Here is a 25,573-nt window from a genome sequence, read left to right on the forward strand (position 1 = left end):
TTGTTCTGATGTTCTTCAGTAGCGTAACTCTTGGGCATGTGGGCATCTACATGACGTACTTTAACATCCAGGTTTTCTACCCGGGCAGCAATATCTTGCCACAGGGTAGCAGCCCAGATAGGTTTACCTCTGCGCTGCCAGTTGCTCTATTTCCATTGCTGCAGCCACCCCCACAGAGCATTTGCCACCATCCATGAGTCAGTGTAAAGATACAATGCTGGCCATTTTTCTCTTTCGGCGATCTCTAGGGCTAGTTGTATGGCTTTTACTTCTGCATACTGACTTGACTTGTCTTCACCGTCCATGGCCTCCACAACTAGTCATGTGGGACTCCACAAGGCAGCTTTCCATTTCCGATGGCTCCCTACCACATGGCAGGATCCATCAGTAAACAACACATACAGCTTTCTGTCTTCTGGCAACTCATTGTATGGTGGTGCCTCTTCAGCACGGGTTACCTCTTCTGTTCTTTCTTTCACAGCTGCCAGGAGTCATCTCCAGAGGCTGAGGGCCTGTGCTCCTCTCCCAATTACTTTGTCGATTACCCTTTCTCTAGAGAGGGATCCCAGCTGCTTGGCTTCATTGCCTTCTATTTGTTGGCCTTTGGCCCCAGCATCCAAGCAGCCAGGTGAGGATGTGTTCACCTGGGCGTCGACCATAATCCTTTTGTATTTCTCACAACTCACTCAGGGATAGGGATCGAGTGGTTTCTGATTCCTTTATGATTTCCATCTCTTCTTCCTGCTGTTTTTGTGATGGCTCTGCTTTAGAGGTGCCTGCCTTTTCCCCTTCTCCCTCCTTCTTAGGAGAGGCTTCTTCCCTTACTAAACAAGCTGACTTCTGTTTCCATTGTTTTGACTTGACTATGGGGGCGACTGATACCATGGTCGGTTGGTCGTCTGGGTCAGCCACTGCATGTGTTACCTGGTCATCAGACTCAGAGACTTCCTCCCTCTCTTCAAGTTGCTGGATGATGTTAAACAGTGTTTGATAGGAGTAAGCCAGGACCCAGCACAATGCTGCAAGCTGTCGTTCTCTGGAATTATCAGGGTCAGGACATACAACTCTCAAACATTCTACCAGGTTTTTAGGATTTAGCACTTGCTCAGGGGTGAAGTTCAAAACTATTGGAGGAGACACTCGTGACAGGTATCTGCCAACATCATCCCACACACCTTGCCACTCGCCACAAGACTGTTTCGGGACAGATTCCCAAGTAAGTTTTCTAAACAATCGACTAATCTTAGAGAGAAAATGAAACCTGTTATTCAGAATTAGAAATAGCAATACATGGGTTACAGATGGATCTTCAAAATACTCCCAAACTGTTGTAATTAGCCCACTGTGAAAGAAGGGAAAGGTACCATTCCTGATATTATTAATAAACTGGTGTCCAGATGAGAAAAGGAAGGCAGTGTAGTTCTGAATATTCTCTGAAAGATAGTTTCCATGAGACCCAAATGATAACAGCGCAGAGCCTGAATTCCAGATTAAACTCAAGGTCAGTGCTTGGCAGCACAGCGAATTAAAAAAAACGAACAGATTGTAGCACTTTGTCGGATCGGATATATAGGAGAAAGGAGAATATGACACGGATTGCATGACATATGAACAAAGCTATTATTAACAGGACAATGGACATGGTTACTAGCAAGCAAATGTGTTAGTTGTACGCGTTTTAATCAATTCTATTGTTATCTCAACCCTTTGAGCCCCACGTTAAGCGCCAAAAAGGACTGTGGTGGTTCTACCGTGCTGGGCAGCTAAACCCCACAACCGCTCTCACTCCCCCTCCTTTAGATGAGGAGGGGGAGAAGTAAAGCAAAGAACAACTCACGGGTTGAGATAAGGATAATTTAATTAAAGGGAAATAATAATTAAATACAGATTATTATGAACTAAACAATTTAACTAAAGGGAAATAAAAAGGGAAAGGGGGAAAGGGAGGGGGAAAAGGAAAATTAAAAAAAAGGGAGGAAAACAAACAAAACAAATGAAGGCTATATGGAAGTGCAGAGGAAAGAAATTACTCTCTACTTCCCACAAATGAGCAACGATTGACCACGTCCTTGAAGCAGGGCCTCAATGCACATAGCCAGTGTTTGGGAGGAGGATCAACCACACCACTCAGCTTCATGGCACCTGCAAATTCACTGAAGCTGCACTCAATCCCCCTATGTCATTGATGAAGATATTAAACAGTACCAGTCTCATCAGGAGAGACCCCTGAGATACACCACATCACCATCCTCCACCTGGACATAGAACCAACCATTGACCATCCCTCTGGGGTGTGACCTTCAAGCCAGTTTCTTATCCACTGAGTGCTCCACCTATCAAATCCATTTCTCTTCCATGTGGAGATCTGGATGTCATGTGGGACTGTGTCCAAGACCTTACAGAAGTCCAGATAGATGACATCAGTTGGTCTTCCCTTGTCAACCCTGGTTTGGTGGCAGAACATAATCTTGAATGCTAGAGTGCCCAAGTGTACCCTTTTGCTTCATTATGTGTAAAATTAATATTTTATTTCACACCCCTGAATGAAGTACATGCTAAACACATATGGCTATAGTACACAACTTTTTATTATGCTAAATGTCACCCCAGGGAGTGAACAACAGGTAAGGTTAGGATATTCAAGTGCAAGGAGTTAGTGTAAACTTAAAGGAGAAGAAAAAGGTCTAGTGAAGTTAGAGCAAGCAAAAAAAAAGAGCAGGGGAGGGGAGATTGAAAACACCTAGAAGAGGCTGTGCCTGTTCTCCTCCACCAAGACAGGGACACCTTCTTAGTAAGTTCTGCACCCTCAACCTTTGGTGAAGAATACTCTGGACAGATTTTTGCTAGCGCTATCATCGTATATTAGTGTTATTGCAGTAGTTTATTCATTAATGGCAATTCCTAATCTGTTATGTCACCTTATTAAATACTTTCAACTTTGTGAGACTGTCTCAGCAAAAGCCCTTAGCAGGGCTCTGAAACAGGCAAATGCTGAACTCTAATTCCCCTTAAACATGACACCCATATCATGCACCAAGCAACCAAAAAGAAAAATCATGATTTCCAGATACCTTTATTTCAGACATAATATACAGAAACACCTAGCAGTGAAAGCTGCTGTAGAACCCATGCTGTGAGTGCTACATTTTTAAGCCAGCAGTTTCTATGCAGAAGTCAGCATTTAAAGAAGGCCTCTATAAATGGTTGCAGTTTTTTTTTCCTAAATCTGTATTGCTGAACTATTTTTGAAGTACAAGTGTAAGTACTATGAGTACTCCCCCACACTCCTCCCTCCCAGAACTCTAGCACAATACTCCTCAGGAGAAAGGCAGCTTTTTACCATCATGTTAGTTTTCATAATCAGGTTAGCAAGGGAAACAGGCAGGGAGGAAAGCAGAGAAATAAGACCCACCAACAAGCTCCAGTTATAAAAAGAACCCAAAACTTACAGGTCCTTTTACAGCAGGAAACCCTTAAGCTCATCTCAAATCATACATGTTCGGTTCAAATGAAACCTTAAGAATACCTACTGAAGCTAGAGCAGCGCTCAACTTCATTAGACTAAGCTAGCTTCTCAAAAGATGCCAATCATTAAAAAGAAAAAACACAGTATGTTGACACTCATGCATCTTCCCTCCCTCCAATCTATTTAAAATAAACACACCAACAACCTGCACGTAAACAATTTTAAAGTACATAAAAAAAATCCTGCACCTCAGGTCATTTACATTACCTGACACCTTTTTCTTAGGTTGATTTCTCCATATAACTTACGTTCATCCTTTTCAATGGAAATGTCAATTCTACACGCATATTTACTGGAAGATCTATCACACTCAATCCCCTACACAAAAGGAGTGTATTTTTTTTTTTTTTTTTTTAAATGATTGATTAGAGCTCTGCTAAGGTCACCTCTTACCTCCTTGCTCTTTCCCATTAAATGTTAAGTGTAGCTCCTTGTTATCACAGCAGTTACCCCACATAGTTCAAAAAGCAGTAAGTTCTAGAACCACATACCCCCTTCCGTATTTACCAAGTTCTTTTGCATTTTTTAAATTGTTTTTATTTAGGAAGTGAAACCAAAACTTGTAATCTATAAATAAAAATGTCAAGATATTACATTAAATACCCAGGTGTTTTTTTTTTTTTTTTTTTAATTCCTCACAAGTACTTCCTATGGAATTTAACATACAACAGAGAAACCAAACAAGTTCTGTAAACAATGAAAAAGTTAGATACTGCCAATTCGTAAGAGTTTCTACACCTCACACAGATGAAAGTTCTGAAAACAACTATGATTCATTCATTAATGGTACACCAACCACCATTTCTAACACTTATTTGCATTAAGAAAACTGTCTAGAACCAGATGTATTTAACCCACTTAACTCAGTGGCATCACAAACTTATATTGTCACCAACATATTTTAAAATATGTACTGTACACAGGGCTAAACACTCAAAAGGCAGATTTTACACAATGCCTGCAGGAATATTTTTGCACTTTTTCCCAAATAATAAAGATGAACCACTGTTTTCAGTTTCTTTAATCTGAATAAAACAAAAACATGCAACTCTATATATAAAAGAAGCAGAAGAAAAAGCTTAAGAGCAACTACTATTTACGCATTCTCTGGGGGGTGAGTGGAAGAGTACATCCATTTTAGGTGTTACATTATGTACATAAAAATGTCCACCAAGAATAGGTTCACTAAGTTTATTTAAAAAACATTTCTTACAAAAGAGCATTACATTCTGCACACTGCTCTCAAAAGGATGCCAGGGACATGTTGACTACCAGTCTTCTTCCCCCCTTCAAAAACAACCAAAACAACAAAGAAGTCTACATAAAGCAGGGCATTCACAACAGTTCTTTTCTGTAACATTACATTTTACCACCAGCAATGAACAAAAAAATCCAGTCTGCTGCTGTTTCAAAATTTCAAAGTTAATCTCATGTGCCCTTTCCCTCCCCCCAAATATTTGCAAGGAACTAAAACATGTTTGGTGAACAGCAGATTTCATTACACCTCAAATGCAGAACACCTATGAAGCAGAGGAATGTTGGCTTTTTAAACAGAAGCAGGTATTAAAAAAAAATTAAAAAAGGTGCAGGACTCCTTCAGTTCTTCAATAGTCTTAGAAAAACTTTCCAGAATACTGCTTCACACTATAAAAAAGAAAAAATAATCTTGCATTAGAATCCTTCAACATCTGCATACTGCTTCACACTATAAAAGAAAAAGAAAAAAGCACGAATTAGAATGATGGACCATACATCTTGCATTGATATTCACAATGATATTCTTAAAGATTAAACTACAAACTTGTAATGCATTTTGAAGTAAACAATTTAATAAGATTAATGACTAATAATTATAGGTCTATGATTAAACATTTAAATACTAATAATCTAAAGCCAAACATTCAAGTTGAACATTAACAAATGCTATGATAACCAATATGTTAATAAAGCAAAATTAAGCAAATTAAACCTGAAGCTGTTAATATTTATCAGAGAAGACAAAATAATGCTAGTAAGGTGTGAAACGCTGCATAACAGCACCAATTAATTTTAACTTGTCCTGTAGAGGTATAGTCTGTGCCATATGGCAGACTGTGATTTGTTGTCAATTTAGTTATCTAAAAACAACAAAATCACTAGTCTTCCACACAGAACTAGACCAATGTCCACTGAAGCCTTCTGTGTTTTCTACAGGTTGTATACAATTTATTACAAGTAGGCTTTTTTTTTTTGGCAGCAATTTCCACCAGAGAAATTAACGGAGTGCTTGGTTAAGGAATTTTTAATCATTTTAGTTAGAAGAACAGAAAAGAAAGGCAGAACTACCACTAGAAAAATCCGATAGTTATTTAAATCCTGCCCTTCCAAAAACTATAGCACAGAAGAGCTTTAGAGTAGTAGGAAGTTGTCATGAAATTGACAATAAGGACAGCATTAAGCTTCAACTTGCCTGTTTTGCAACAAATACTGTGCATTTTGTATCTGGTCCTGTGTTCCTGTAATAGTTATTATTCGATCTTCTGAGCCTTCTAGTGGTTCATCAATTTTGATTGAAGCTCCTGACTCATGACGTATTTGTTTGATTCTCTGGCCTCCCTTTCCAATAATAGATCCTGCCAACTAGGAGACAAAAAGCATTCATTTATTGGTCTAAATTTCTCTGCAAAAACACAGTACTATTATTTGAAAAGCTTCCATCAATTTAGTTTTAAGAGTTGCAATGGAAGCTTACTTTTTTTTTTTTTTTTTAAACAGCCTGAGAACATCCTCTGCAAGATTTATTATATAAACACAGGTGAGAAAATTGGAAGAACCAGATACCTGTTTGCAAAAACAAGTTATGTAGACTCTCTATTACAGAATCACAGAATCACAGAATTTCTAGGTTGGAAGAGACCTCAAGGTCATCGAGTCCAACCTCCAACCTAACGCTAACAGCCCTCCACTAAACCATATCCCTAAGCTCTACATCTAAACGTCTTTTGAAGACTTCCAGGGATGGTGACTCCACCACTTCCCTGGGCAGCCTGTTCCAATGTCTAACAACCCTTTCAGTGAAGAAGTTCTTCCTAACATCTAACCTATTACTGGCTATCCAGAAGACAAAATAGTTCAGTGCATCTCTGAAGTGAAGATAAAATAAAACATCCTTAAGAATAGACTTTTGGTGATTTAGGAAGTTACTTTATATTAAGTAGTACTCATCAAGGATCCCAAATACTTGACTGACTTACAGTCTGAGAAAAGGCTGTGACTTAAAAAAACAGACACAAGTGGAAAGCAAGTCAACTTCACTCACATCTTTGGGAATTGTTACTTGTGTTGTGATGATGGGTCCACCAAGATCTCCATATGAACCACGGCCCCCTGCGTAAGAGTAGTCTAATTTAAACAAATGCATCAAGCCTTTTACTGACTAAATAATGAAGTGCATGTTAAAGTTCTCTATAAAAACTTACCATATCCAGAGCCACCCTCAAACTGTTAAAAAAAAAAAAAAAAGCAAACCCTTAAATAGCAAATAACCATACTTCAATAACATGCTTTCATCTCAAGTTTTATACTGTTAACTTCGAGCCTATTTTATGCAAAAATCCTAACCTACATCTTAAATCTAAATATCACTGAAGACAAACTGGGGAAGAGGGCAGACCAGTAACAAAAGGGGGGGTGTGGTGAAGAGAGAAGACTATCTCATGAGAACATCTTAAGCTTATCCTGTCAGCTAAGGATCTCAGGAGAAAGTATCCATTTGTGACAAGTTTACCTGATAACTGTCAACCCTCCTATTCCATCTACATCTTGAAGAAAAAAAACAAGTCAACTCTAGAATAGCTTTATAATTGGTCCTTCCATTAAAACTATGCTACAATCTTTTGTTTATTAGAAGGGACAGCCATGACACTAACTACTTCTGTTCTGCTAAAACTACTATATACCAAATCCAAATCATCGCAATGCAGCACTCCTGACTGCTTTTATTTTTGAGGATTTGTAGACTGGTACTTGATATCAAATGCTTATTTGACCAAATGCTTTCTAAATGCATAAACCTATTTTAATATCTTTCTGTAAAAGCAGAGTACAGATATGCATGCTTCTCTAGAATTCAACTTATATCACTGAACTACAGAAATGTAGGAAACTTGTGTGAATTATTTGTTTAGAAAGAGTTCTTGCATTACAACTTAACTTTGTTTGGGTGTTGTTTTTTTTTCCCTTACTTACTACCTTTTTTGGAGCTACATCAAAAGTGTAAGTATTCAGAAAAAAAACTGTTCATCTGAAGAACTGTTTCTAAGCAACTCACGTTGTCTAATCATGTTGCTTAGCAATACAAATCATAATAAAGCATAATAGAGCTTGTAGGGGAATGCAAAATAGAAAAAAAATGAAGAACAGAATGAAGGACACGTTTCTGAGGCTGATCAGAACTGCATATTTCTCTCCCCACCACCCCCATTTCTGCTGATATTTTACACAGGGAACCCCTTTCTTTGGGTTAAGATGTTTTATTGAATAATCCTTTCTGCCTCTCCTTTCCTCTTCAGACTACAGAACAGAATTGCTCATCTGTCAAATTCATTTGCTATCTGCAGTGTTTATGTAAGCTAGGAACTAACGTTTAATATTTGACAGCACCATCTTCTAGACAGCATAAACACTTACTGTCCCCCTTTTTGAACTCTCCTTTCTAAAACCCCTGAGAGCAAGAAGTTGTTTGATAAACACAAATCTCTCCATACATTTTAAAATATTACATTTGATAATGCCTAATAGTTTATCCACAACTATAAACAAAGAACTATTCCTTGTTTGAAAAAAAAACAAAAAAACAAAAAAAAAAAACAAAAAAAAAGTTAACACAACACATATCCCTAAATACATGCATCTACAGGGTGTTGAAAAGCACGAGTTACAGCGAAAGCTAGAACTTAAAACACTAAAATAGGGTACAAAGCAGCAACACAATAGAAAAGTTTTTAGCTGTGCTGCTGCACACTTCTATCATGGAACACTGACTGTACAGAACAAATTGTTAAGAACTGCCAATAACCTGTTAGAAAGACAGCTTTAGAGATTTTCAATATGAGCAAGCTGCCACTGACTACATTCATACAAGAAACTGTAGTTATCACTTAACCACTTTAATTGGTTTTCTCAAAAAATCAACTATTAAGCCAGTCAAAAGCACAAATGCACTCACCAGCTCTGGTGGCTGCATGTCCTCACAGGCATCCACATGACACTGCATCATCTTCCAGACAGAAGGAAAAGAATAAATTATTCCAAATTAAGTCCATGTCACAGAGGCTTACAAGTAACTTCACAAGCAAATACATACATACTGATAGAGAAACATTTTTATTAACCACTTTACTACAAAGATTCAAAAATACATGATACAGACCAGTTACAAGACTCACTCAGTTTTTCTTTCGCTAAAAGGGAACTGTAACTGGTCACACTTGTTTCTTCCCTGTTTTTGTGGTGTAAACAGATTTTGCTCTTACAAAATGTCAGACACCTAAGGGGAGAGTAAGACTACTTTGAACATTTTTTTGTTTGCTTTAAAAACACTTGAGTGTTATAGCTGTACTATATACTAAAAGATGTTACTCTCAAATACCAAAACCTTCTATTCATCTCATGCATTAAAAAAGCATTTAAGACTAAAACAATTAACTGTCATTGATATAACTATGCCAATAGCAGGTCAAGTAGGAAGGACATGGCTTCTAATATTTTAATTCATTTCCAGATATCTCATATAGCCACTAACTAAACTAACAATCTACTGCTACCTAATCTAAAGAAATGTAATCGCCAATTAGTGATATATATAGCATTTATATGTGAGAATTCAACAAAAGCTGAAAAAATAGAAATCAGCAAAATTATGAAAGTGTATAGAATTCAGTTTAAATGAACAGCAGATTAAAATATAAACATTTGTGCAAGTATTAGGTGCAGTATGTCATACACATAACAATTACACATAACATGTGTAATTGTATATATACACAACATACATGTATATATGCACACACATGTATTGCTATGTTACACAATTTTCTTCTCTATAGACTCATTTGTGCTAGCTATTACTTTTAACCAATAGAAATGAAATAGGAACCAGATGAAACACTGGCTGGATAAGACAGAACATAGCATTAACAAGAATTTACTTTTGCATATGTATTGTCATTTAGATGACAATTTTAATGAATGGCAAATTCTTAACTTTCTCATACTTTTAAAGAATTGGCCCAGAAAAAAAGTGAAATGCCATTAGTTTCTTCTGATATTTATATGGATAAATGAGGACTGTCAACCTCTTCACCAATTTTTCCATATGTTCCTTAATGTCAAATCTCTTAAACATGACATACCTCCATGTTTTTTTGTAAGCATATGTAACTTTATTGAAACGCTTACACAAACATATGGATGTAATACATATCTGAAGTGTTTTGAAAAATAAAAATCAAGTAGTAATCATTTGAGTGAGCAAAACCAGATTAGATGTCTGAACATATAGATCACTTTTAAAGAAAAACATTCTGATTTACTTCTCAATTAACTCCAATTTAAAAATACATCAGGAATTAGGAAATAATTTAGGAAAAAAGTTAGCAAGTGACTGGGGGAGGGATTAAATGACTTTATATATGCTTACCCACCTTATTTGAGGGTGGTCAAACACTAGAAGTGGTTGATGCCCCATTCTTATCAGTGTTCAAGAAACATTTGGACAATGCATTCAATAACATGCTTTTAACTTTTCACTAGCCCTGAAGAGGTCAGTCAGTTGGACTAGATGATCTGACGGTCCCTTCCAACTGAACTATTCTAAATGCTGAGAAATACTTTTGATAGGCTTCTGGTGCCCCAATTTTGACATTCTTGTAATACATACTTCCAGTAATACAAACTGGAAGTAACTGCCTCTTCCTCCCAGAAGGAGGCAATGCTTAAAAAGCACCTTTAGACAGGAGTGGAGAGGAGACATGAAATAGGCTCTCTTCCATTCATTTTTATTTTTTTCTTCATCTAAATAAGAAACTTATCTTAAGAAGGTGCCAAACATATCCAACTTCATTTAAAATTCAACTTAGCAGTACTCCTGGCTCCCAAGCATTTGAAATTACACTAGATTTTTTCCCCCGATATAGAAATTAGCAAGTAGACAAAATGATTTGAAAAAGCAATTATCTGCCAGACCAACTAGAACCCTTTATAAGTATTATTTATATTTCCCAACAGACATATTAAAATCTGTTAAAAAAAAAAAAAAAAGTCTGGTTTATACAAACATTAAGAACATTTTTCTGACATTTCCTGTTCTGAATTACAGCCTACAATTCCTATTTCTGACATCCCAATAAAAAAAATCTAAAAGGTTAGCATAATAAAACCTGCAGGGACTGTGCTCTACTGACTTCCTATACCACTGTTAACAATAGGTAGGAAAATGCACACAGCAGATCACATGAGATACCCCTTACTCCCCAAAACTTATTCTGGAGGAACCATTTGTATAAACAAAACATTTAATTAATAACAAAATTTCAGAAGTATGCATGCCCTGTAAGAATTCAAGTTGCGTTTTTTGCAGGGGAAAATTGCACTAACCTTGCATATTCAAAAGTGATTGTACAGGCATAACAGTGGGGAATATGTTAAGCAGATAAGGGGACAGTAGAAGATCCCACTGTCCGTCCGTCCGTGTACCCCCCCCCTCCCCCCCCCAAAAAAAAAAAAAAAAAGATAGCTAAGAAAAGTGAGACAAGCAGTTGCAGATTCAGCAGAACAAGAAGCTATGAAATCACAGGCCCCTCCAGTTCTAAATAAAACTAAAGATTGGTCAAATAGAGCTGTATATAATACAGGGCATAGTAACAAGTGTCAGGCAGGTTGCGTAACTATAGTACTCAGCCAATGAGGAAATGGGAGGAATCAAACATTGGTTAATAGGGGATATAGGGTTACAATATACTTCTGCTGCGCGCTCGTGCTTGCAGGACACCCACCATTGCAATCATGAATAAAAATATTACTTCACCGAGATCCTCACCTGAGCCTGTGTTATTGGCTACAGATTGTTTCTCACAGTTCCACACTTACATTTATGGATTCAAGAACAGTTTCTTCAGATAGTGTTAACTATTTACACTTCACAAAACAATATTAACTTTAAACTCCTACCATTCCATCATAACGGTCTCCAGGTCTACCCCTTCTGTCATAAGGCATAAGATCTCTAAAATGAGAAAAGCAGAAGCATGTAACTCATGTTAAAAACTAGTTTATGTTTTCAAATTTTTCATTTTCATGATTTGCACACAACTCAGTTTCACTGCTTTAGCCAAGTTCCAAATGACAAACTAAAGTTATAGAAATACCAACTACAGTCCTGATAGACTGCTCTATTACAAAAATAATTCAATCCAAATACTTAATAAATTAATAAATAAAAGAAATTCTGGTGCAATATACTAAATCCTGCATAATCATTGCCAACATGGAAGTCTGAAACAATTCCTGGAAACATTAAACTCAGGTTGAGTACATTTTGCTGAATTAGGTTTTTTTTTTTTTTTTTTTTTTTTTTTTTTTTAAGAATGTATTTATACAACTCACCCGCCACGAGGAGGTGGTGGAGGAGGAAGAGGAAGATTACGAGCTCTGCTGCCACCTCTGCCACCACGACCTGGTGGAGGTGGTGGAGGTCCTCTGCGAGGGCTCATATCATCATAATCTCTTCTTGATGGAGGCATAGGTCGTCCACCACGACCAGGAGGCATTCGATCAAAGCCTCCTCTTCCACGCACTGGAAAGCCTACTGGACGCCCCCTTCTATCATCAAACATCATTGTGAATCCACCATAGTCATATGTTTCATCATAGAAATTGGGATCATAAGGCTGGGCCCGTCCTTTAATTGGAGACTAAGACAAACACACATACCAGTTAGCACTGACTGTTACATTTATATATTCTGAATGTATTGTTGATTGCACAGTGCTGAAGAGAAAGGCAGAGAAATTGCTGTTAATGATAGGTAGCACATACATTTGTTTCCCTTCCTCCCCAATTTAAAATTTCTTTTAATAATATGCAAATCATGACAAATAGTCCATTGTTATCAAAATTGCTTCTTTTTCCCATAAGATTGTACTGGGTCTGGCTGGAATGTTAGGAGGGGTGGGCTCTCGTTGAGAAGACGTCGGTCCTCCTCTCGAACACCGGCTGCGTGCGTTGAGGCCTTGCTTCAAGGACGTGGTCAATCATCGCTCATTTGTGGGAAGTAGAGAGTAATTTCTTTCCTCTGCACTTCCATATCGCTTTCATTTATTTTGTTTGTTTGTTTTCCTCCCTTTTTCCCCTTTCCCTTTTATTTCCCCTTAGTTAAATTGTTTAGTTCATGGTAGTCTTTATTTAATTATTATAATTATTTCCCTTTAATTAAGTTATCCTTATCTCAACCCGGGAGTTGTTCTTTGCTTTACTTCTCCCCCTCCTTCTCTAAAGGAGGGGGAGTGAGAGAGCGGTTGTGGGGTTTAGCTGCCCAGCACGGTAAAACCACCACAAAGATACACCCCAGTCTAAAAATCAGGAATAATTTCCAACTGTGCAAATAGTCCAACACTTTTACTAATGAAGAAAAGTTACTGAATTCAAAATTAATTCGGAAGATACAATTCTCCATCCTAACTTTCATGAATACCAGTGTAAGAATAAAAGAAGACATCACCTCAGAAATAAGATCCAAGATAATCTTGATACATTCCACAACTCTATCAGGTTTTCCACCAATAAGCACCACTCTATCAGTGGAATGAGGACAACACTCTTGGAAGAGCTTAATGGTGGTCTGAGTATTCTGTTGAAGACAAGAAAAAAAATCTTCAAATGGAAGCGCTTTGAACAATTTTATGAAAATATTGAAAAAAATGGGTAAGACACTAAAACAGTTTTAAAGAAAGACTCAAACTAGAATATTAAACTCCCAGTAATGAAGTGCATGCTTGCTTCCAAGTTCCAAGGGCTACGAAGATGGTGAAAGGCCTTGAGGGGAAGACGTACGAAGAACGGCTGAGGTCACTGGGCCTGTTCAGCCTGGAGAAGAGGAGGCTGAGGGGAGACCTCATCACAGTCTACAACTTCCTCGTAAGGGGGTGTCGAGAGGCAGGAGACCTTTTCTCCATTAACACTAGTGACAGGACCCGCGGGAACAGGGTTAAGCTGAGGCAGGGGAAATTTAGGCTTGACATCAGGAGGGGGTTCTTCACAGAGAGGGTGGTTGCACACTGGAACAGGCTCCCCAGGGAAGTGGTCACTGCACCGAGCCTGTCTGAATTTAAGAAGAGATTGGACTGTGCACTTAGTCACATGGTCTGAACTTTTGGGTAGACCTGTGCGGTGTCAAGAGTTGGACTTGATGATCCTTAAGGGTCCCTTCCAACTCAGGATATTCTATGATTCTATGATTCTTAAAACAAATTTAATCTTAGAATATTAATCTTTGGGTTGATAGCTGGAGAGGTTCAGCCTGGAAGAGGCAGCTTCAGGGAGACCTCTCATTGCAGTCTTTCAATACTTAAAGGGATCTTATAAAAAAGATGGAGGACTCTTTACTCAGGTAGATAAGAGACAGGAGGAAATTCTTCACTGTAGTGGTAGTGAGGCACTGAAACAGGTTGCCCAGAGAAGTAGTGGATGCCCCATTCCTGGAGGTGTTTAAGACTAGGCTGGATGGGGCCCTCAGCCAGCCTGATCTAGTGAGTGGCATCCCTCTCTGTGGCAGGGGGGTTGGAGTTACATGGTCTTTAAGGCCCCTTCCAACCCAAGCCCTTCTATGACATTTTTTTTTTTTTTTTTTTTTTTTTAAGACCTACAATGACATCACTTTGTATGAAATTCTAGTGAAGAGGAAAGCAGTTTAAATCCTCCAATTATAGCTCATCCACACAGTCATTTAATTGACTATTAGCAAAAGGACTATATATCCTCCCTAAGGATAAAGCCCCTCACTACAAGAAGGACATGGAGGTGCTCAAAAGAGTCCAGAGAAGGGCGACGAAGCTGGTGAGGGGTCTGGAGAACAAGTCCTACGAGGAGCAACTGAGGGAGCTGGGCTTGTTCAGCCTGGAGAAGAGGAGGCTCAGGGGCGACCTTATCGCTCTCTATAGGTACCTTAAAGGAGGCTGTAGCGAGGTGGGGGTTGGTCTGTTCTCCCATGTGCCTGGTGACAGGACGAAGGGGAATGGGCTAAAGTTGTGCCAGGGGAGTTTTAGATTGGATGTTAGGAAGAACTTCTTTACCAAGAGGGTTGTGAGGCATTGGAACGGGCTGCCCAGGGAAGTGGTGGAGTCACCATCCCTGGAAGTCTTTAAAAGACATTTAGATGTAGAGCTTAGGGATATGGTTTAGTGGAGGACTTGTTAGTGTTAGGTCAGAGGTTGGACTCAATCTTGAGGTCTCTTCCAACCTAGACAATTCTGTGATCTATCGTAAGCTTACAGGTTATAACCACCATCATAAAAAAAACATGCTTTGGACACCAGACAGTGTTGTTGCCAGGATTATGCCTAGTTATCTTGCTGTCCTTCAATCCACACAAACAGATAGCAGCTTACTCTTGAACTGACCTGGAATTGCCTTTGACACAATGCCAGGAAAGGACAAAAGGCAATTCTCTAGGTTCATAGGGACCACTAGCTTTTTAGAACAAAATCCCATTCCTTCACAAGGTATGGTCCTTCACAAAGGAAACAGTAGTCTTCAAGGAAGTAGAACTTAAAATAAACCACACCTCATACTGTCCTTTTATAATAGTACTCAAACATTTTTTTTTTTGTGGAGATGCATCTACAATAAGCCATTTTGCATGTCTAACACCACCAATAAATATAATCTATCCAACAGTTCATTACAGAAAGGAGTGATGAATGCTATTTTTATTTTAAAATATTCTTTATAAATAAAGGTTACTCTTCTGCTAACATGCCTAAAAGCTTGATAAGAAGTCCTATGCTCTATCACCAACAGCTACTTCATTTCTGATGATTTGCAAGAAATTTCCAGAAGTTACCCAGATTGATCTTGGATTACAGAGATCACATATTGAATATGTTTGAATTAATTACTGCACAAAAGACACTTTCTGTTTATGAGCATAAAACACTACATTGTTTTTAGAATAAAAACAGAATCTGAATAGATAACAGTACCTCTCTGAGTTCTTTGATTTTAGCACCCTTGACACCAATGATTCCTCCTGCCAGACTTTGGTGAATTAGAAGTCTTAATTCACAGTCAAAGTCACTACCTTTGTAGTGTTGATACTGTAACAAAGACACATACAAGGAAAGAATAAAATATTAGTCATAGGGGAAAATAATTTTTTTCCCCCCTACAAATAGCATGACAGATACATGAGGATGTATTTGCCATGATAGAATCACACCTATGTTGAGGCAAAGCGGAATGAGAGAAGTGGATGAGGAAAACTTATTTGACATCATTTTGTTTATTACACTTCTATAAAAATTTTAAGATATCAAACAGCACAACACACTTACAAAGCCAAGGCAGGATGGAAATTACAATACAACTACTTGAAACTAGGGGCTAAACAAATCAGGAGACGGAAACCAGGAGACGGAAACCAGGAGACGGAAACCAGGAGACGGAAACCAGGAGACGGAAACCAGGAGACGGAAACCAGGAGACGGGTGTTTTGAAGGGGAGGAGGCTGTTCTAAATATCAATTTTTTTTTTTTTATTTTATTATTTTATTTTATTTTTTTTTTTAAGAGGACAGTCTCTTACAAAAGTCAACATAGCTTGAGAGCTACAGGTCTCCTCTCAAGGCTTTTTAAAATTTAGTTTCATAAAAAACTAGCACAATTATCTAGAATCATATTGTTTTAAAATCTAAACTTATACATATGAAGAAGAAACAAATCTAAGAGACATACCTCTTCTAAAGTAGGGATAATCTTCTTCAAGATTTCTCCAATTGTTTCTGTATCTGCACTTATACTCAAGATGCTGTCAGAAGCCAGTGTTAGAAAATACAGAGAGGGTGTAAAAACAAGTAGTAGATATAAGTTTCATATTCATAATTACAAAAAACTCTAATAAGACTGACTACACAGAAGAACATACAATTATATTTCCCATTTAAAGTAAACCTGTTCACTAAATTTACAACACAAGCATCTTGGTTTATGCCCAATATATATGCATAATAAATTTAAGAGTAGGTAGGTCTCAGAGTAAGTGAGAATGAGCAAGTGAAAACTTTTGGCAGGGCTCAGATTAAGCAGGCAAGAAATCCCCACAGAACATAAAAGTAGAAGTGAATGCTCACGTTCCCCACCACCACTAATTTAGGTTACCCTCACTATTACATTGTTAAAATTGGCACACCTTCTTGTAGAAAAAGGTGTGGATGTGCAAGTGGTCAATGTTATATCTGGAGTGAGGTTGAGAGACCAGTTAGAAGTTAGTTTACTAAGGGGCTCTGCAAGAAAAGAAATACAAATAAAAGACAAAACCAAAACAAACAAAAATGTAACAAACAAGAATTGAAGAAAAGTGAACCGGAGTTAGCATTTCATCGTAAGTAATTATAAACAGACAACATTGGGGGGAGCAAGGTGGGCCACAAAGACAGAGCAAGAGACTCTTGAAGCATTTTGATTTATAATGCAGTGATTATGCAACACCTGAAACTATGCTCCTTCCATCAAAATAAAATTAGCATATTGCTTGGGTGGGCAACTCATGTAAAAGTTCGGTGACAAAAAGACTTGATGGGGAAAATAAGACAAAACTTAAAAACAATACACCATCTCTAAGGGGATACTATTTAATTATATAAAAGGCAAGTAAAAAAAATACATTTCTCTCTTTCTAATCAGGCAGTGAGGCATAAACTGTTGGGACATACCGCTCGGGGCCACTGCTGTCTGGGACTGAAACACTTGCATTGTACTGCATTGGTCATTGGCGTTCGTGGACGTTGGCATTGGGCACGGGTATTCAATCAGAAGTTGTCAAGTATAGTACCCGTTTGGCAACGAGCACATTTTTGGGCATAGCCAACCAGGGTTTTCACATGGGCGTTCAGGGGCGGATGGGCCAATGTCATGGTGGGCAACGCAGGGGCAAGACGATCCAGTACATGGGCAACGGAGATATATGGCCAAAAAAACAAGGAGAGGGAAAAGGGGGAAAAGCAATACATTTTAATTTAATACAAACTATACTTATTCTCAATTAATGAAACAAATTTAAGTTGTTCTGAAGACTAACACAATAACGGATTGCTACACTGACTGCAGCTTAACAGCATGGATCTTAATGAGCTATCTTACCTGACTACTTTTTACATATAAGGTTTCAGTAGCAGGCTGGCTCATGAGGGTAGACAAAACTTGAGCTCTGTATTACTAAAACCATGGGCAAATGGGGAAAGTTAACTTAGATTGGTCTGAAATGCTATCTTGACTTATTTGATGTAATTATTTAAAGCAAAGAAATAAGAACACCAGCTGCTAAAGTTAGTGAGTGTGTGTATAATGCCTGACCACTTCAATTTAATCCTCAATTCTCATTGCTATAAGTCATGAACTTAGTTGAAACTGATTCTGCAATGATATATTACCAAATATTGTGTTGAACAGTCTTGCTTGAAAAAAAAAAATTGCTGGAATTGTAGCTTATGCTAAGTACACAGGAGCATAAACAGAATTCAAGAAACATTGTCAAGTCTTATAAATACACTAACACTAAACATATTTAATCACAAATCACCCCTCTATAAAATGTGAATAGGTAAATAAGTCATGACCATTTAAAAATGCTTCAAACAGCATGAAGTGTTTCTTTATTATCTTATTCCCATATTTAAATCATGCAAGTTTAATATTCATGTTTTTGTGCTTCACATCCAAGCTGTTAAAATAAGAACAGATGGACCATTAGTTTTCCCACTCCCCAAGGAAGTTAAAGCATTCCTCTATCATTGGGTTAAGCCAGACACCTGCAATGGTTCTCCATAGTTTTACAATTTACTCACACATATGGAAAAGGTAAAGTTAAGGGTTTTAACATCTTTAACTGGAAATTAAGATTAATTCACTTGAAATGCATAACTTAGAGGAAACCTGACTGAAAGCAAAGTTTAATGTAAACCTCTCTTCCCACATGACTCAAGCTGGGTTTTAATGACAATACAAACCAAAAAGCTTGTTATTTCCTCTAACACTCAAACAGTTTATAATTAACCTATCGATGACTAGAGCTCAATTTCTAAAAATGCAAATAATCAAGTTTTCAGTGTAGTGCTCTGAAAGAATTGGTGCTAAATTAATTCAAACTCATACATACTCACGTCTGTACGAAGTGCCTTAATATTTTTGCCACCTTTTCCAATCACTGCTCCAGCATTCTGAAAAGTAGTTTTCAGAAATTATGTTATGCCAGCACTGCATAGAGTATGTTTTTGAACCAAAGACTAACAACAATGCATCTATTTCTGCATTATCCCATGGGATAGGGCTTGCTTTGCTTTTGATAAATTCAAATTAAATTGAAACATACTGACAGTTTGTGTACATGCACGAGAACAGCTCTGATGACTGAACTTCAGAAAGAAAAATATTCAAATTTTGCAAGTAATATTGTTTTAACACAAGCAGAATTGCTTAAATCCTTAAGCTTGTAATTGAAATAATCTCATAGTTAAGGTATCTTTTTCAGTCGTACTCTTTATGGTGTTTTATGCATCTTATGCAAGTTAGTGGTTTTCCTATTTTATTCAAAGTTTTTTTTTTTTAAAAAAATAAAAAATAAGAAGTGTTTACAAATTTCACTTTCACACTCCAAATGCATAGTTATTTACGTAACTCGGACAGCTCACACAAGTATGGTGTGAAGAACATAAAACCAATAGAAACAATTGTTAACCTCCAGTTGCTAGAAATCAACATCAACAGGAATAAACTGGCATATATTCAAGGGTAGTTGCAAAACCTGTCTTTTTTTTTTTATTAAAAAAACAGTTCATACACAATGCTAACAGCACAGAAATATTTTGCAAGTTGCATGGAACACTATCATAAATGCCATGCAGAGTTAAGGTGACATTCCCCCCACACCAACACAAGACACTGAGTTACTTCAGACCATGCAAACATCTGTGATGACTGGAAACACTAGAGAAGATTCATAAATAACTTCAGTGTCACAATTTACACTAGCCAATGAAGCAACTGCAATCCCTGAAGCATTACTCCCATCTTTTTTCCTATTGATATATACAGATTTACTAAGTCTGTTTGAGTGAATTACTAAAATCCTGATAAAGTCCTTACCTTGCCTCATTTGGTTGATTTACAATCATTAGCTGAACATTCTCTAAACTGCTTGCTTTCTGAAGTCTAATGAACAGTCATTCCCCTCAAAACAATGGTATTCCCTTTAGCATAAGAAAAAATGGCTTATAATTTCTATTGCTCTATTTTTCAATACTTTTTTTTATTCAAAAGAAGTCCCATAGATTAAAAAAGACTTATCCTTGAAAAAAATGTATTGAAGATAATTCCATTGCAATAACCTTCTGCTATCATTTGTGCACACTTACAAATATTCCTAATAAAGTTACATTAAATGAATCACACATTCTTACTAAACATACACCACAAATGCACTGTGACACCACTGTCTTAAGCAATGCTATAATATATAGCAATACTGAAAAACATACTTTGCTTTGAAGCAGGATGCGTAATTCAACCATCTCATCTGTATTCCGAGATCTTTTGAAGGCCTGTTCTTCTTCCATATCTTCTGCAGGACGTTTTCCTATAGACAGGTCCGGAAACACCACAAATATATATTTAACTTTCTAACTCACAATACCATGGTACATACATCAAGCTTATATACTATATTCTTAATGAAGCATTCTTTTCCTATTAGCCCAACTCTAACTTCAAACATCTACACACTCAAAGAAACAGGTTTTTACTTCATCAGCCTACATATGATTACTGAAGACCCATTCTAGATCTATGAACTACAGTTGAAATGAGAATTTCAGTCTTATTGACAAATTTACAGCACTTTGTTTAAAGCAGTACTGCATCAACTACCAAGTATTTATTTTAAAATTGTCAAGTGTGAAAATTTTAACAGAAGAAAGTTAGAAACAGTTTGCCCAATACTGAAATATCGGTATAACAATAGAAAAGCAGTATTTTAAATATTTTAGCTAAATATTCAGTAATCACGCCAACTCTAAGTGTTTTCAACTCTTTAGCTATAACTTTTAGTTACTTATACCATGCCTAAAGAAACCCCAAAGAAAAATTATACTTTCATAATACAAAAACTATGTATAGCTATATTGAATACTTAAAAGATTAAATGCAAAAATACTACTGATACAAACACATTTGATACAGTTAAAACATTCCAAAGTAAGTGGAAACACAGATTTAAGAAGTTTTTCTTTCTCCAAAATAAATAAGTGAACAGACCATTAAAAAATTACCATTTGTCTCTGTGTTGGTAAAGGTCTCTTCCTGCTGTTCAGTCTCCATTACTTTTACTCTTAGATGATCAAATAAAACCTGTTGTAGAATAAAAAAAAAATAGTGCATCTATTCTGTAAAAAAAAATCAAACCATATATTGTATTAAAAGGAAAAACAAAACAAAAAAGATATCCGCTTTTAGAACTTACTGGTTTCATATATGTTCGTAGAGCAAAATGCAAGCGTTCTGGACAGGATCAAAACCCAACAACCTACTGCTTCAAAAGCCTATGAAAACAGCATAGGCCAACCATAGCTCAGTTCACTTACAGCTCTGATTCCCACTACAGCCAAAAGCAGGGGTTTGGCCTGAATTTTTTGCTGCAAAGCTTTTCTCTATGAGCGAGAAAAACATAACAAGGTCAAACACATCACTAAGAGAAGAAACAATACTGAAGTCTGTAAACTCAGACTGAACAATTCTGAACTCGCTCAGTTTCCAGGCATTTGCTAGTTTTAAGAAATAACATTTACTGATAATGATTTTCAGATCATTAATTATTCAGTATCAATAAGTATTCAATCATCAATAAGTATTCAGTTGCTATTGCCAGTATATTACTTTTTTTTTTTTTTTTTTTTTTTTAAATACTGCAGTTACACACAAGACCCTGCAAGCATGCACCAAGAATCTCAAAGTAGCTAAACTCTTGATTTTGTGAAACAGGTACTTCATTTGTGATTTATTTTTGTTAAGTCCACGTGAGAATACTCGTGAGACACATCAGAAGCCCACACAGAACAATTTGACAACATATTCTCTTTAAAAAGGCATTCATGCAGCCAAACAAAAAAGGTTTTTTTTTTCCCCCTTCTGGACTTTAGCTAGAAATTTCCATGGCCTGAACAAATAGTTGACGCTCAACTCCCACATCCACAAAGAAGAACTAATACATTTCACTTAAGAACATCCTTGTAACAGTTATCCTGTTTGTGCAGTTTAACAGCAGACATGCGCTCTTCTACAACCAACCAGGGCTAAGACCACCTTCCCAGCACATGCTAGTATTTCCAGACACTTAATGTTAACTATCTGGAGAAATTGACTAATGTAAATTTATTTTTATTTTATTTTGTAAGATATCGAGAGGATAAAATGGTTACTAAAGGAGAAAGGCGTCACCATCGCCCACAGACACGAGAAAAGAGCTGGAAGATGCCAGTGCGTCTCTATCCCACCCCCTCCGGGAGGGACGACCTTGCCAGACCCTCCCCCCCTCCCTTCTGTAGTCCGGGAGGGAACCGCGCTCTACAGACTGCTCTACAGTCTGCTCGGGCCAGTGGTCGCCTTCGCACAGCCCGCCCGCCAAGGAGCACTCACGAACCCAGCTTGCTCCCAGGCGGGGGGAAGAGGCAGCGTCACATAACCCCCGCAACCCGAACCCCACCTCCCCAGTGGCGGGGATAAGCAGAAATGGCGGCCGCTGTAATGGCGCCTACCCAGTATTAGGCGGAGCCAGAACCCGATAAACCCTCACCACGTGGTCACAAGACTTCTACCACTCTACCCAGGGAGATACACAAAGGAGGCACCCAGAGGCTCGAACCCAAGCGGGGCCGACAGAGCGTAGCAGTTCGGCCACGAGAGAAGCTCCACCACTGCCGTGATCACACCCGAAAGAAGCCGTCCCCGCTGCAGAGCGCCCCCCAACCGATCTTGCAGTCGCTTCCGTACAGGCCGCAGCCGAGAACGCCCTCCCCCCCTTCCCATCTGTCCACCATAATCCCCAACAATTTGCCCCAGGCAGAGCTACCTAAGGTAGACGTAGGAAGACCAAAGCCGCTCCGCTAGCCTTAGCGCGCACCCGCTAGTGCTGCCGGCCTCCACCGTACAGGCACTCCGGGAGCCGCACCTGCTAGGCCGCTGTGCTAACGCCAAGGCCACTGAAGCGCGGCGGCTGCCTGCAGCGAGAGATCACCCTTCTCGCCCTTCCCTCAGGATAGGTGGATCCCTGTGTGTTCACAGGTAGTCCAAGCCACTCCTTGTTTCCTAAAGAACCATTACTCCCGACTCCCTCCTTCACGCTGCAGTCCCCAGGCCTACCCAAATCCACTGCCCTGCCAAACAACACTGTCTTGTCGCTCTCCTTACAGGAACGGACAAAAATTCCGAGGCCCGGCGGCGACTCAGGCCTCCCACATCGTTGCGTCATATAGCAACGTTGAGGTGAGCGATCAGAGCCCCACTCCGTTCAGCCGCCCCTCCCCCTAGCGCGCGAACACCCCCTCCCCACCTTCATCAGCTACATACGCGAGTCACGCATATCTGTGCCCACCACGTACTTGAAAGGTGAGCAGCCTTTACCACTAACATACACACATCCAAAAGCACTGCGCAGACAACTAACCCAGTCGCCTTTCTCCCCCTCCGCCCCCATCGATGAGGACTCTCCGCGGCCCCATTAGGTAAGACAACTGTCCGTCATGGTGGAGGGTGGCCTCCACTTGGCCCCACCCTCCGTGTGGACCACAGTGACACAGACCTGGGTATCACGAGGAGATGGGCGCACTTCACCCCGTACCGCTGCGGCATGCCTAGGTTATCATTACCTGCCTGACAGGAACCACAATAAACGCAGCAACAATGGCGGAGATCAACAGAAAGCGCTAAAGAAGAGTGAGACCGATCTCAGTTGTGGGGGGAAAAATGGCGTCTGTGAAAACTCCACCTTGTGGTCGTCCCCTAGCGCTAGGAGGGTGGGGCTGGCTTCTTGCGACTATTTAAAGGCGCGCGTGGCTCCACGCCTCCTATTGGCTGTCGAGGCGCGCGGGCTTTTTGGGGTTGTGCACAAAGGGCAGCTATATTCTCTTCTATCCTCTTTCGCCCACCTGTAACTTGAGAGGTGGGGTTGCCTTGCTAGTACTGCCTGCTCGTTAGCCTCTACCCCTGCCCTGGATAATTCAATTGAGTGGCTCAGTTGAGGATAGGGTGAAGGGGGATGGGCTTAGCCTCTCTCGGGATCAGGGAGTTATCCTTCTTGTCTGTTGCGGTTTAACGTGGCAAACAGCTAAGTATCACACAGTTGTTCATTCACCCCGCCCCTTCACGGTGGGATGGGGAAGAGAATCGGAGGAAAAAAGTAGAACTCGTGGGTTGAAATAAAGATAGTTTAATAGGACAGAAAAGGAAGGTAAAATAATAATAACTATATATACATACAAAGCAAGTGATGCACAATGCAATTGCTCACCACCGGCTGACAGATGCCTATCCCAGTCCCAAGCAGCGGCCGCTTCCCCGGTCAGCCCTCCCAGCTTTTATTGTTCCGTGTGATGTCATTATGTTGTGGACTATCCCTTTGGCCAGTTCGGGTCAGCTGTCCTGGGTCTGTCCCCTCCCAACTTCTTGTGCACCCCCAGCCTCCTCGCTAGCAGGACAGTATGAGAAGCTAAAAAGTCCTTGGCTTAGTGCAAGTACTGCTCTGCAACAACTAAAACATCAGCGTGCTATCAGCCTTATTTTTCTCCTAAATCCAAAACATGGCACATACCAGCCCCTATGAAGAAAAGTAATTCTGTCCCAGCCAAAACCAGGACACTGTCCCTGATGTATTGAAGATGGGAAAGATGAAGATAGTACACTTAATTTTCACAGTGTGAGAAAAATCTCAATAATTTTCTTCAGACAGGATCTTCTCTGAAGCTGTTTTATTTGCGTTTGCAATGGCAGGCATCCTGCCAATTAGGAGCTCGTTATAGTAAACATATCACAACCTTTTATTCACTATTACCCGACACCTGATCACCTCCCCTGTTTCCTCATTGGCTGAGTACTACAGGTTCACAAGCTACTCGATGCTCCTCTATACCGTATATGTACTTTTTTTTGGATCAACCTTTTAATTTCACCTTTTTCCTTTTTTTTCTTCTTTCGTATGTTTAGAGAACTTGTGATCTTTGTTTTTTTTTTTACTGTTCTCACACTTCTCATCCTGTTTTTCTCAGTCTTCCACCTTTTTGGAACAGTGAGGCCTTCTACTGTCCACTTATCTACTTAGCATTTCTCTTTGTTATGACTACACAACTGCCTTTGAATACAGAAGGCTAGTTTTCTACTGCAAAAACACACTCTACTTCGAAAACATGTTCGACTGCAAAAACACAGCTTTGTCACAATTTCCCCTTCTTCTTTTCTTATTTCTATTGTTGCTTTTGCACCTCTTCACATACCACGCTCGAGTTTTTCCAACATTAAGGTACAATATTCTTCTTCGGATGTCACAGGGAATGACAGATATACAATGCCATTATTATGATATCAACAAATAGTTGTTTGAGTCAATTCTATTCAGGTAACCACGAAGTTAGTCTCTCCCAAATGTTTCTAAATCCTCAGGAAGTGTCATCTTGAGCAACTCTATGTAGGGCCATGTTGTTTTTTTCTTAAATATTTTTGAGATCAGTCAAATTCGTCCCATTTGATCTACATATAT

At 38.8% G+C, this 25,573-nt stretch overlaps 1 protein-coding gene across 9 annotated transcripts; it reads right to left on the minus strand.

Moving 5' to 3' along the window:
• Window positions 1-4,078: 4,078 nt before the first annotated feature.
• LOC311220827 (heterogeneous nuclear ribonucleoprotein K-like) lies at window positions 4,079-23,819 on the minus strand. Of its 9 annotated transcripts, none has more exons than XM_084304460.1 (16): window positions 23,489-23,516; window positions 21,290-21,368; window positions 21,099-21,177; window positions 20,310-20,407; window positions 18,936-18,992; window positions 17,490-17,533; window positions 16,513-16,585; window positions 15,763-15,876; window positions 13,284-13,412; window positions 12,170-12,477; window positions 11,735-11,789; window positions 8,733-8,783; window positions 6,985-7,006; window positions 6,825-6,907; window positions 5,976-6,145; window positions 4,080-5,231 (listed from the first exon to the last, which is right to left on the minus strand). In XM_084304460.1, the coding sequence occupies exons 2-16, from the start codon at window positions 21,296-21,298 to the stop codon at window positions 5,198-5,200; spliced, it is 1,326 nt and encodes a 441-aa protein (XP_084160586.1). In that variant the 5' UTR covers window positions 21,299-21,368; window positions 23,489-23,516; the 3' UTR covers window positions 4,080-5,197. The 9 variants fall into 9 exon arrangements, with proteins under 9 accessions (XP_084160584.1, XP_084160586.1, XP_084160587.1 ...); XM_084304461.1 differs by lacking the exon at window positions 23,489-23,516 and adding an exon at window positions 23,233-23,312; XM_084304458.1 differs by lacking the exon at window positions 21,290-21,368 and having other exon boundaries at window positions 4,079-5,170; window positions 23,489-23,563.
• Between the last annotated feature and the right edge of the window lie 1,754 nt (window positions 23,820-25,573).

This window comes from Netta rufina (assembly GCF_964035555.1).
Source record: "Netta rufina genome assembly, chromosome: W".
NCBI classification, from domain to species: Eukaryota; Metazoa; Chordata; class Aves; order Anseriformes; family Anatidae; genus Netta; species Netta rufina.

What these genes read in the sequence shown, in the direction of transcription:
- LOC311220827 (XM_084304457.1), bottom strand. Translation starts at nt 23,518, where the DNA reads ATGGGGGCGGAGGGGGAGAAAGGCGACTGG. An exon ending in TCTTGGATCTTATTTCTGAG is followed by an intron (nt 12,478 to 13,283) that starts GTGATGTCTTCT and finishes TGTTTGTCTTAG; the next exon opens with TCTCCAATTAAAGGACGGGC. An exon ending in TGAGGGTGGCTCTGGATATG is followed by an intron (nt 6,908 to 6,984) that starts GTAAGTTTTTAT and finishes TGTTTAAATTAG; the next exon opens with ACTACTCTTACGCAGGGGGC.